The sequence below is a fragment of the Lolium rigidum genome, chromosome 6, assembly GCF_022539505.1.
Source record: "Lolium rigidum isolate FL_2022 chromosome 6, APGP_CSIRO_Lrig_0.1, whole genome shotgun sequence".
Classification (NCBI taxonomy): domain Eukaryota; kingdom Viridiplantae; phylum Streptophyta; class Magnoliopsida; order Poales; family Poaceae; genus Lolium; species Lolium rigidum.
The window spans coordinates 225,494,326-225,507,769 of NC_061513.1; the positions used below are offsets into that span (position 1 = coordinate 225,494,326).

The 13,444-nt window shown below is 44.5% G+C and overlaps 1 protein-coding gene across 1 annotated transcript; it reads left to right on the top strand.

Moving 5' to 3' along the window:
* The first annotated feature begins 1,428 nt into the window (after positions 1-1,428).
* On the top strand, positions 1,429-6,047 carry LOC124663458 (syntaxin-22-like). The gene is made up of 7 exons (XM_047201157.1): positions 1,429-1,619; positions 2,208-2,301; positions 3,679-3,818; positions 4,714-4,788; positions 5,124-5,281; positions 5,396-5,496; positions 5,612-6,047. Exons 1-7 carry the CDS (start codon positions 1,429-1,431, stop codon positions 5,675-5,677), a joined length of 825 nt encoding a protein of 274 aa, XP_047057113.1. The 3' UTR covers positions 5,678-6,047.
* Positions 6,048-13,444: the final 7,397 nt, after the last annotated feature.

Genomic DNA, 13,444 nt, shown 5'->3' on the forward strand with positions numbered 1-13,444 from the left:
TTCCGGTGAAGAACTGCCGCCACTAGGCACCTCCAAGTCGCCGGGGACGAACCACTTGGCTGCGAAGAAACGGCGAGCTCCAGCAGCAGAAGCGGTGAAAGGCCTCCTCATCGAAGGTTAAACAAAGGCCACCATACCGGTCGAAGATCGCGGAGGCGTGGATGCCGTCCGCGTGGTTGAGCTCAAAGTCGCCGCACCACCGCAACAAAGGCCGACGCCATCTGAAGAAGATCACAGTGCCACTGCCTCCTCTCCCCTTGCCACCAGGACAGGATGGAGAATAAAACGAGATGGATCTCCACCTCTCCATATCACACCCGCCACCGAACCCGAACACAACTTTATTGAAAGAGAACGGTGGTCTTCTCGTCCACTACCAGCTCCGACCAGAGAAGCATGGTAGCAAGAAAGAAGAACCCTAGACCCCAGATCTGGCTGCCAAGATCTGGTTCGCCCCAAACTACCGACATGAAGCCATTCTCCACATGGGTAAGGTAACGAAAACCTAGACTACTTTGCACAGAGGGAAGCCGGCCTCCTCTTCCTCCTCCACTTCGGCCGATGAGGCCGCCGGAGGAAGGAGAGAGAGGAGCTGGAGCAGATGAGGCTACTCTCAAAAGAAGAGAGGAGAGAGAGAGGGGGAAAGAGGAAATGAGAACCCCTTTGTTAGTTCTAGACCGACCGAGATCTAAATTAGATCTAGTTCAATTTTAGAACATCACTGTAAATTGCACATGAGTAAGCCGCGTCCACACGAAAAGGATTGGTTGTTACTTGGAAGCATGAGTGCTTGATTACGTCACCAACATATTAACAAAGTAAGTGCTTACATGCTTGCTTATATAAGCATTGCATCTTAGATAAATGAAATTTACGCATGTGCTAGATATCGTGTCAATGTTCTCTCTCCTTAAGCACTCGGCCAGTCAGCCGGTCATGAATAAAATTGAACCTACGATAAACAAAGAATTACAAGAAGGAAAAACACGGAGTGTTATTTAACTGTGCGTGTCACACAAATTGACTTGTGATGAAACGTAAACAATGGTTAACACACGCTAATTAACTCGCCGGACCTGTCAACTATGTCGTCAGTCCTCACCGGCTCCCCTAGCCGGCGTGTGCGACCGCGTGAAGGAAACGCGCCGCGCCCCAACAAAAAAAAAAAAACAAAACCAGCTCCACTCGACGTGTCCTGACCCGGCCCCGGTCCCAACACCAGCACAGCACAATTACTCCACGAGCGAGTTCCGGAATCTACGAAAACCAAAACCGTGACAGCCCAGACAACAGGGAGAGGCACGCAGCCCCAAGCCAGCCAGCGAATTCCCCTTTCGCCCGGCCGGCCGCCCGCCCGCGACCTTGACAAATTCTCCCCGGAATTTCGCCGGCAGGCAGGCCGATCGATCGATCGATTCGGGGGTGGGGATGAGCTTCCAGGACCTGGAGGCCGGCCGCGGGCCGCAGCGGAAGGCCGCCCGGCCGGCGGGGCCCGGCGCCGGCGCGTCGCAGGCCGTCGCCTCCGGCGTCTTCCAGATCAACACGGCCGTCGCCACCTTCCAGCGCCTCGTCAACACGCTCGGCACGCCCAAGGACACGCCAGACCTCCGCGACAAGATGTACGTCGCCCTCTCCCTCTCCTCGCCCTACCTACCCCCTCCATCCCCTCTCTACGGTTTTCCTTCGATTAGGGGACGAATTCTGCGATCCGGACGATTTTGGATGTGTGCGCGGAAGAATTTGGGGGAGAATTCTTCCGCGGCCCGAGTCTGATCCCGAACTAGGTTATGCTTGATTCATAGACGCGTGCTGTCAATCGATATCTGTCAGTCGGGGGTTGCATACGGCTTAATTTCGCCCATCAATTTCCTTTGGTTATTATTATTATTGTTACCGCGCCTCAGGTTCACGTTTACCTGTTAGCCTTTGCGCACAAGTCTAACTGGGCGAATCGCTGAATCGGGCCATACGGGCTAGATGAATCGCTCCGCCGTCGGTGTCATCAGTTGAAATGTTCTAGTGCCCTTTTGTTCTTATGAAACCGGTGTGATTTGACTCATCTATTATAACATGGCCGTCTATTATAACTTGGCCATGCCATCTTTCAGTTCGTAATTTCATAACTTCGCTAAACCTGGCTCCAATTAACCTACTGGTTCGGATTAGTTCGTTTGGTCGACTAACTATCAGTTTGCTGTTGCCTGCAGACACAAGACGCGGACAAACATAACACAGCTGGTCAGGGATACATCCGAGAAGCTTAAACAAGCGAGCGACGCGGATCATCGTGTCGAAGTTAGCGTATGTGCCTATCCCTTTCTTCTACCTGTATACTTCTGTTTGAGATACTTTGTAACCTCAATTGTTTCTTCTTTTCTTGAACCTGTGTTCTTGTATGCGGATCATCATGTTGAAGTTAGCACTTGCATCTTTTTGTATCATATAAGTATACTATAGCTTTGGTGTCACCTCTAGTTTATTAAAATATTAACTAAATTAAATGATTTTCTCTTCGGTTCGTATCTTCCTTAAACAGGACTGATAACTGTCATTAATTTTTTTTTATTTGCATGTAGGTGTGAAAGTAATATTGATTTTAGAGTTCAGTTATGGGCTTATGGTTATTAACCTGTCGAATTCGTGTACCCTGACTGGAATACATAGAGTCATGCTATTCTTATTGAACAGATATGAAATATTGGTATTTTCCTGATGCACTAGGAAATTAAAAATTAAATCAGCTCCTTTCCTTGATAACAAGCCTTTCCTTCATTATTAACATGCTCAGCCATGCTATTTTCTAGCGTGGTGGCATACCCTGCTTGACAAAATTTACGAGCAACCCTTGGAATCATGAATATAAGAAATATGGCACCCACATTTCTCTTATATGGTGTCTTTACTCATAGTTGCCAGAATTCTGGGTCGGTCGGGTCGAGGAATGGGATTGCGGGACTAGGATTGCTGTGGCTGAAATCAAGGGTCGAAGAGGGGTACTGTTTTAGGGACGTTATTTTGGGTCACGGGATGCGACCCCGAAGAAACAGCATCGAATAGTCTGGGCTGATGCTCCCTGCCACAAAACTATTTCAGAGGAAAAGAGAAAAAAAACTGCCTTTTCATGGTACTCTACGTGCATCCCTGAAGTCCACTAAAGCCCAATAGCCCACTAGACCTGCCTTTTTCATTCTCCTTCCTTAACTCAACTCAGAACCTGGATTCGTGAGCCCGCCGCCACTGCTTCTTCCTTCTCTTGTTCAACGGCTGCACCTCCATTGTTCCATGTTCTCAAGCAACTGCTCACCTCTGCCATCAAAGAAAGCTCCAGTGGTATGGTGAGGGATTTGGGGTTGGGGGTCTACTCATCTCCCCGCGCCCGCCCGTCTGGGCTCAATCGGCTGCGCCCCATCGATTCTTTTGGGGTCACGTTTTGGTCACCGAACCTCCTCGATCTAGACTTTGACCCGGACCGTTGATTTGGGTTGACAACCCTGGTTCCTGGGACGCGACTTCGACCCCTGTTTCCGGTTACTCTGGTCTTAATTGGATTTAGTTTTCCATCTTGGAATCTTTGTTCCTCTATGGCTTTGTTATTTGGTTGTATTTTTCTGTTTCATACGTGCTGCCGGTTTACTCTCTACATAATGCGTTTCTGACCATGCATTAATTAAACTACAGGCTACCAAAAAGATTGCTGACGCAAAGCTAGCGAAGGATTTCCAGGCAGTCCTAAAAGAATTCCAGAAAGCTCAACGGTTAGCGGTAGAGAGAGAAGCTGCATATGCACCTTTTATTACTCAAGCGGGTTTACCACAGAGGTAATATTACTCAGGCGGGCTGCCTTTTGTGCTTCGAAATAAAAGGAGCTCTTTTTAGGAGTGCATACTGTATATTCTTTTCTAGGTAGTGCATTAACCTTTGGTACTAGAATAGTCTAATCAAGCCACATCATGTTGTATAATTTTTTATATACTTCCTACGTTCCAAATTAAGTGACACAATTCTTTTTTTCTTCCAAAATGAGCGAACATGCACACTAAAACGTGTCTAGATACATAAGCATCTGGAGCAAATCCGACCAAAGATGCGTTAGTTAATAGCGTGGTCTAATTAATGAAATAATATATTGATCAGCCAAGTACAGGAATATGCAAGTGAACTCGACTGGATTCCCTTGCAGGACTACATTTGTTCCCCTGTAGCACTTGATTGCAATTGCACACATTTCGTTTTTCAATGATTTGGCTCTCTACAGTCTTTGCATGCCTTCGTGGCATGTTCTGGGACACTGTATTGAAATTTATGTGAACAATAGAGGACTAATACAACCATGTCATGAACCTAAACCTGGAAGTGTATGTTCTGGTCCATTTTTATAGGATTGCTATGCACACAATTAACTCCGTTCCGAAATATTAGCCTTTAGCCCTTTAGCTTTCTAAAAAGTCTTGTATTATGGAACGGTGGTAGTAGATCTTATTTGCCCATGTTATCCATTGACATGGTGGTCTATTGTAGTAGAAGTTTCTCTGCACTGTTTTGTCATTGTCCTCACATGATAAACAACCGTCTAGAAGTATTGTATTCTCATTTTCTTATTTTTGTAACTCTATACCTCTTAAGGAATTAATAATTATTTCTTTTAGCTAGTATAAACAAATTCCATTACTATAGTTTCCAAAGGTCTGATCTAGTATTAATAAATCTCTGCAGCTATAACTCAACTGAAGTGAACAACGGTGCTGATAGGTTGGCTGAACAGCGCACACAGCTTCTAGAATCAAGAAGGTGAGTTAACAATATTGTTCATATCTGTTTTATTGAACGTGTTACTGTGTATACATCTGTGAGTTCTGTTTTCTTGTTTTCTTGTTGTAAATGTGAGAGAGGCATCTCTGTAACTTCATGGAGTTGCCTGGACATACATACCCTGTATTTGCCGTTCAAGAATTTGAGCCTTCTTATGTTTATACTTATTTGCATCTCTGTAACTTCATGGAGTTACCTGGACACATGTACCATGTATTTGCTGGTCAAGATTTGAGCCTTCTTATGTTTATAGCTTATGCGTAATAATTTAATATCTGAAGTAAGGTAAATTTAACCTTTTTGTTGTACTGTAGGCAAGAGTTAGTTTTCTTGGATAATGAAATCGTCTTCAATGAGGCCGTTATTGAAGAGAGGGACCAGGGAATAAAAGAGATTCAAGACCAAATTAGTGAAGTAAACGAGATCTTCAAAGATCTTGCTGTGCTAGTCCATGATCAAGGAGCAATGATTGGTGTGTGATTCCTTTTCATCTGATATATGAGACTACCCATTTCAATAAGTTAAAGTACGATACTGTTTATTTTCCCACTATTTTTCTGATTGTATTATTCCTCCTGTACTGCAGATGACATAGACTCTCACATTGACAATTCTGTTGCTGCGACTGCACAAGCAAAAGGCCAGCTTTCAAAAGCTGCTAAAACTCAGAAGTCGAACTCTTCTCTGGTACATTTTGGAGCCCATTCCTGGTTTAACATCCTCAATGTCCATTCTCCACTCGTTTGCCAAAAGAATATCTTCAGTCTCCTTAATCTGTGATCCCCTGATTTCCTTTTTGCAGATATGCCTGTTAATGGTTATTTTCGGGGTGGTGCTGCTCATAGTGATAATAGTCCTTGCAGCCTAGCAATCTGGAAGACACCTGGTGCTCCAAAATCTGGTCAAGCCTAGCGCGGCGAATTCCTTCATAATTTAATTTTGCTGTGCAGTCAGGAATGTATCTAGGTCTCCTCCTGGAGGTTGTGATATGGTGGTGTTTGTGGTAATGGTGTGTGTTTGGGTTGCGTGGTTTACATAAGTAATCAAGTATACTCGCTCGTTCGAGTCTAGCTCATTGTTTCGCCCTGTTAATATCTGTGATGTAGTATCTCTGAGTGAGTGCTGTAAGAACGCGGAGGTTAGTTTATATCACATGGGTTTGAAGTTTCTCGAGTTGGTAAGAAGCGATTCTGAATTTCTTTATACCAAATGTGATACTGATTATCTTTAAGTTGTCATGACTTGTTACTCTGAGTTCTCTTAATTCTTTTTCATGGGAAAGCATCATGCTGTATGTTATTAATATTAAACAATAGTTACATTATAATTAACTAAGCTCAAGATAAAATGAGGGGCCGTTTTGGCCCAGTTACTTAACAGTTTGAGTAAGTACTAGACCTAGATAATTTGTGCGCCACAGCATTTTTCTGATCTTGGACAGTGGTTGAACTCGTTTCCGTCGTCAGTATGCACAAATTGTTGTTCCATATTGTAAGACGTTTTGGTAAACTAATTTGGTTTGCCAATACATGTCTTATAATATGAACAGGGTATATATGTACAAGCAGGTGCGCCGGGCGCGTGTTTATGAGGGACGCCGACACTATTTATGGGAAACGCCGGCACGGCCTTCCGAACTATAGGGACGGCTGTCCCACACGGTGTCCTCCATATTTTTTCATAATAATAATTATTGATACAATAGTTTAATATAGTTTAACACAAATACAAATAAAATTATTTATACAATAATATAAATCTTAAATCATGTGTTGGTGGCTCCTCTCCTTGCCCACATATGCACAACTAGATCGACCTGAAGTTGAACATTAACATTTGCATCTTGAATTTCTACATGCATGTCAAGGAAGCCACGAACTCTTGGGGTACATGCTCAACTTGAGCACGAGGCTCTTGATAATCAAATGGTTGATCATCATCTACTGGTGTGTTACGCTCGCTCTCAATGATCATGTTGTGCATGATCACACAAGCGTTCATCACCTCCCACATCTGAGACTCCGACCAAGTGAGAGCAGGGTACCTGACAACGCGAAACACTGTTGGAGCAAACCAAAATCCCGCTCAACATCCTTGTGAGATGTTTCCTGGCATTTCGTAAAATAAGCGTCCATCTCTGAACGTGGAGCAGGGATTGTCTTCTCAAATGTAACATATGTTGGATAGATACCATGGGCTAGATAGTACCTTTTGTTGTATGCATATCCGTTGATCTTAAAGTTCACGGCAGGAGCTTGTCCCTTAGCTATCCCGGTCAACACCGGAGAAAGCTGCAGCACACTGATATCACTGTGGGTTCCTGCCATTCCAAACAAAGCATGTCAAATCCAGAGAATGACACTGCACTAACCTTTATGCCCCTTGTATATCCCTTGCCAAACAAAAGGGAAATTCTTCCAACCCCAATGCATGCAGTCGATGCTTCCGAGCATCCCAGAAAACGCTCGAGCGGCATTTTGTGCCAGGATCCGAGTTGTATCATCTATCGTCGTGCTCTCAAATAATCTCCAGAAATACCTCTATGATGGCTCGACAAAACCTGTAGACAGTCTTGCAGCATGTCGACTCCGCCATGCGCAGGTAGTCATCGGCTGCATCTGGGGGAGCTCCATATGCAAGACAACGCAATGTAGCAACACCTTTCTGGATTGTGGAGAAGCTCCACATACCGGTGCAATCTTGCTTGCACATGAAGTAGTCGTCGTACTCCCTGACGCCGAAGCAATCTTCATGAACAGATCGTTGTTCATCCGGAACTGGCGACGAAAATCTTCAGCGTGAGTTGCGTCGCCGGTGAAGTAGTCGAAGTCAAGCAACAACTCGCCGGCTTGACGATGCCGCTCCTTGTTCTTCTTATTGCCAACCCTTGAACCGCCGCGTCGAGGCGCGGCCAAGGCCACAATGGGTTGGCGGGGGCGGAGGAGGCTCGCCAACATCAAATGCAGCTGGTGCCGCCAGACGGCGGCAGTGTTCTCCTCCTCCATGAACAACTGCGTCAACATCTCGTCGTCGCTATCCATCGCGGCAATCCGCCGAACACCTTGCGGGCGGGATGGATGGACGATCGTGGTGACAGCCTCATACTTCCAGTGAGGAGGCCAGGCGCTGAGATCACGCGCCGGCGGTTTCGATGGCCGTGGTTTCTGGACATGCGGGGTGGAAGGCGACCACGGGGGAGGCGACGACGACGACGATCCAGAAGGGTGGGTGGAGGACCGGGCGAGGGTAGGAGGTGGGGGAAACACGCGCGTTTGGCTCGCAGAAGGGCCCCACGGGCATTTTTCTACATCGACAAGGGTGTTGGCGCTCCCGATTTGCATCCTGCGGGAAGGGACCGACATAGGGTTGCCAGCGATTCTGTTGGGCTCGATGCCGGTGCTTTATTAGGCGCGATGTGAGCCTAATTTTAACGCTGGCTCCGAAATAACTATTGAGCTCGCTGTTGGAGATATGCCCAAGAGGCAATAATAAATGGTTATTATATATCTTTGTGTTTATGATAATGTTTACATACCATGCTATAATTGTATTAACCGAAACATTGGTACATGTGTGTTATGTGAACAACAAGGAGTCCCTAGTAAGCCTCTTGTATAACTAGCTTGTTGATTAATAGATGATCATAGTTTCATGATCATGAACATTGGATGTTATTAATAACAAGGTTATGTCATTATATGAATGATGTAATGGACACATCCAATTAAGCGTAGCATAAGATCACGTCATTAAGTTATTTGCTATAAGCTTTCGATACATAGTTACCTAGTCCTTTCGACCATGAGATCATATAAATCACTTATACCGGAAAGGTACTTTGATTACATTAAACGGCACTGCGTAAATGGGTGGTTATAAAGGTGGGATTAAGTATCCGGAAAGTATGAGTTGAGGCATATGGATCAACAGTGCGATTTGTCCATCCTGATGACGGATAGATATACTCTGGGCCCTCTCGGTGGAATGTCGTCTAATAGCTTGCAAGCATATGAATGATTCATAAGAGACCACATACCACGGTACGAGTAAAGAGTACTTGTCATGAGACGAGGTTGAACGAGGTACAGAGATACCGATGATCAAACCTCGGACAAGTAAAATATCGCGTGACAAAGGGAATCGGTATCGTATGTAAATGGTTCAGTCGATCACTAAAGTCATCGTTGAATATGTGGGAGCCATTATGGATCTCTAGATCCCGCTATTGGTTATTGGTCGGAGAGAAGTCTCAACCATGTCTACATAGTTCGCGAACCGTAGGGTGACACACTTAAGGTTTGATGTCGTTTAAGTAGATATGGAAATATGGAATGGAGTTCGAAGTTTTGTTCGGAGTCTCGGATGGGATCCAGGACATCACGAGGAGGTCCGGAATGGTCCGGAGAATAAGATTCATATATAGGAAGTCATTTTCTAGGTTTGAAAATGATCCGGTATTTTTTCTGGAAGGTTCTAGAAGTTTCTAGAAGAGTCCGGAAGAAATCAGCATGGCCGGCCAGCCTAAGGGAGGAGGAGTCCCAAGTGGACTCCTCCCCATGGTGGCCGGCCACCCCACCAAAGGAAAGGGGGGAGTCCCACTCCCCCTAGGTTTGGTCATATGGAAGGTTTATGTTGGGGTCTTATTCGGAGACTTTTGACTTAATCCTTGGGGCTTCCACCTATATAAAGAGAGGAGGGGAGGGGCTGGCCGGCCACTCTTGGCTCAACCTTGTCCGCACCCCTTTGAGGGCCGGCGCCCAAGCCCCCTCTCCCCAAACCCTAGCTACCTCTCCTCCACCACCTCTCCCGCATATGCTTAGCGAAGCTCCGCCGGAGATCTCCATCGACACCGCCACCACGCCGTCGTGCTCGTCGGGATTCCAAGGAGGATCTACTACTTCCGCTGCCCGCTGGAACGGGGAGAAGGACGTCATCATCAACACCGAACGTGTGACCGAGTACGGAGGTGCTGCCCGATTGTGGCACCGTCAAGATCTTCTACGCGCTTTTGAAAGCGGCAAGTGATCGTCTACCGCAGCAACGAGAGCCTCCTCTTGTAGGCTTTGGAAATCTTCAAGGGTTAGTCTCGTTCATCCCCTCGTTGCTCCCATCTTCTAGATTGCATCTTGGCTTGGATTGCGTTCTCGCGGTAGGAATTTTTTTGTTTTCTATGCTACGAATCCCAACAGTGGTATCAGAGCCGTGTCTATGCATAGATGGTTGCACGAGTAGAACACAATTGTTTTGTGGGCGTTGATGCTTTGTTGTCTTTAGTTCGAGTACTTTGCATCTTTGTGGCATGGTGGGATGAAGCGGCTCGGGCTAACTTTACATGACCGCGTTCATGAGACTTGCTCCACGTTCGACATGCAACTTGTATTGCATAAGTGGCTTTGCGGGTGTCTGTCTCTCCCACCATAGTGAAGATTCAATTTACTCTTTCTATTGACAACACTAGTATCACCGTTGTGGTTCATGTTCGTAGGTAGATTGGATCTTACTCGAAAACCCTAAACCACGTAAAATATGCAAACCAAATTAGAAACGTCTAACTTGTTTTTGCAGGGTTTGGTGATGTGATATGGCCATGATGTGATGATGAATATGTATGAGATGATCATTATTGTATTGTGGCAACCGGCAGGAGCCTTATGGTTGTCTTCAAATTTCATGTTGAGTAGTATTTCAAAGTAGTTGTAATAGTTGCTACATGAGGTGAACAACCGTGAAGACGGCGCCATGGACCTTGACGCTACGCCGACTATGATGGAAATCATGCCCGTTGATGATGGAGATCATGTCCGTGCTTTGAAGATGAAGATCGAAGGCGCAAAGAATAAAGGGCCATATCATATCACATATGAATTGCATGTGATGTTAATCCTTTATGCATCTTATTTTGCTTAGAACGCGACGGTAGCATTATAAGATGATCCCTCACATTAATATCAAGATAATAAAGTGTTCTCCCCTCGTATGCACCGTTGATATAGTTCGTCGTTTCGAAGCATCTCGTGATGATCGGATGTGATAGACTCAACGTTCACATACAACGGGTGTAAGCCATGTTGCACACGCGGAATACTTGGGTTTGCTTGACGAGCCTAGCATGTACAGACATGGCCTCGGGACAACGGAAACCGAAAGGTTGAACACGAGTCATATGGATGATATGATCAACATGTTGATGTTCACCATTGAAGCTACATCATCTCACGTGATGATCGGTTTTGGTGTAGTGGATATGGATCGTGTACCACTTAACAACTATGAGGGATGTTGTATGAAGTGGGAGTTCTTTAGTAATTAGATTGAAACATGAACTAATTATTATAAACATAGTCCGAATAGTATTTTGAATTAAATTTGTAGAATTGGCATCCGTTTTCTACCATGCGTTAGTCTTGTAATTGAGATTAAAATACTGTTAAATCTGACAAGTAACTTTACGGACTGGTACCGTATTCTTAAAGAATCAAAAAATGATTAAGTCCTATTGCAAACTTTTAGTAAACCTCACATTGTTGATTCAAAGAGCTATGGTTTCAATTAGTACCTAAAGTTATCTTGTCTCCGTGAAACTTGAAGTTCAAATTTGTTTGAAAAGTAAGGAGCTGAAAATTTAGTTTTCAGAAATAATCAAGGTATGAGATATATGTGATATCTAAGATCTTATTGCAAGATGATAGAATATAATCTAGTGAGACTACATAAACTCATAAGTGTTATGGGAATGTACGAAGGTTGAAGACGCCCGGCGTCCCAATCCTCCAACTAAGTTGGGCACTAACGATATTCGCATATCCATGAAGTGATTGTCCTTAGTATGCACCGTTGCTAAGACTCGTAGTTTCGAAGCATCACGTGATGATCGGGTGTTATAGATTCTACGTGTGCATACAATGGGTGCAAGCCAGATTTACACATGCGAATACTGAGGTTAAACTTTACGAGCCTAGCATGTACAGACATGGTCTCGAAAAGTCGTCATGATATGATGAATAAAATTATGAGTGAAATTGTTCATCATATTAAAAGGTTACTAATAGTGAAATCCGGAACACTTGTCATATGATGATCAACTTCAAAGTAAGAACCTCAAGGTTATTGGTATGTGACCAACAAACCTAGGAGTTATTGATGTTGAAGTGTTTTTCTGAATAATGAGGAAAGCTAAAAGAGAAACTACAAAAGATTATTGGCAGAAAGAAAAGAAAAGACTAGAAAGTCTAACTCAGGTGTATATAAATGATATACATGTTATGGTTGTATTCCTAGTTAGGTCACACAATGAAATTCTTGGGTATTAGTACCATATTGGTTGGTATGAAGTGTCATACAAAACAACGCAATACAAGAATACAATGGCCTAAGTGACTGAGAAGGAATATGATAGGAATGCACGTCTGGAACAAAAATAAAGTGTTATTATGTTCGTCGTTGGCATTCTATCTAGCCCTTAGAATTTATAATAAAGAACTTAATAATTGTTATTTGGCTCTGGTCAAATGAAAACAATGAGTTGTTCAAATTATGACATTACTCCATGTACGATGGATAAGTTATTATAAATCTTAATGGTGAATCACACATACATAATACTGACACTAAAATGCCATAAGGCAAATGATTAAAAATTCCACTTATTTGTGGAACCGCCATTTAGGTCATGTTAGAAAGGAACGCATGAAGGAACTCCATGCAAATGGATTTTTGGAGTCATTTGATTTTTTGAATCGTTTGACGCTTGCAAATCTTTTCTAAAGAGAATGACTAAAATACCGTTCATAGGCCAAAAGTTGAACGGGCAACTAACTTAGTGGAAAAATACATGATGATGTATGTGGTTCACTGGGCATAGTTGTGTGCGGGGGATTCTTCTACTTCATGAAAACTTCCAATGATGAATTGAGTATATGATACGTCTCCGACGTATCGATAATTTCTTATGTTCTATGCCATATTATTGATGATACCTACATGTTTTATGCACACTTTATGTCATATTCGTGCATTTTCTGGAACTAACCTATTAACAAGATGCCGAAGTGCCGGTTCTCGTTTTCTCGCTGTTTTTGGTTTCGAAATCCTAGTAACGAAATATTCTCGGAATTGGACGAAACGAAGACCCGGGGCCTATTTCGCCACGAACCTTCCGGAAGACCGAAGAGCATACGAAGTGGGGCCACGAGGTGGCCAAACCACAAGGCGGCGCGGCCAAGGGGGGGCCCGCGCCGCCCTGTGGTGTGGGCCCCTCGTCAGCCCCCCGACTCTGCCCTTCCGCCTACTTAAAGCCTCCGTCGCGAAACCCTGATACGTCTCCAACGTATCGATAATTTCTTGTGTTCCATGCCACATTATTGATGTTATCTACATGTTTTATGCACACTTTATGTCATATTCGTGCATTTTCTGGAACTAACCTATTAACAAGATGCCGAAGTGCCGGTTCCGTTTTCTGCTGTTTTTGGTTTCGGAAATCCTAGTAACGAAATATTCTCGGAATCGGACGAAATCAACGCCCGGGTTCCTATTTTACCCGGAAGCATCCAGAACACACGAGAACCGCCAGAGAAGGGGGCAGGGCCACCACACCACACCCCGGCGCGGCCAAGGGGGCGCCCCCTAGGGTGTG

What these genes read in the sequence shown, in the direction of transcription:
- LOC124663458 (XM_047201157.1), top strand. Translation starts at nt 1,429, where the DNA reads ATGAGCTTCCAGGACCTGGAGGCCGGCCGCGGGCCGCAGCGGAAGGCC. An exon ending in CCAGACCTCCGCGACAAGAT is followed by an intron (nt 1,620 to 2,207) that starts GTACGTCGCCCT and finishes TGTTGCCTGCAG; the next exon opens with ACACAAGACGCGGACAAACA. An exon ending in AGAAGTCGAACTCTTCTCTG is followed by an intron (nt 5,497 to 5,611) that starts GTACATTTTGGA and finishes TCCTTTTTGCAG; the next exon opens with ATATGCCTGTTAATGGTTAT.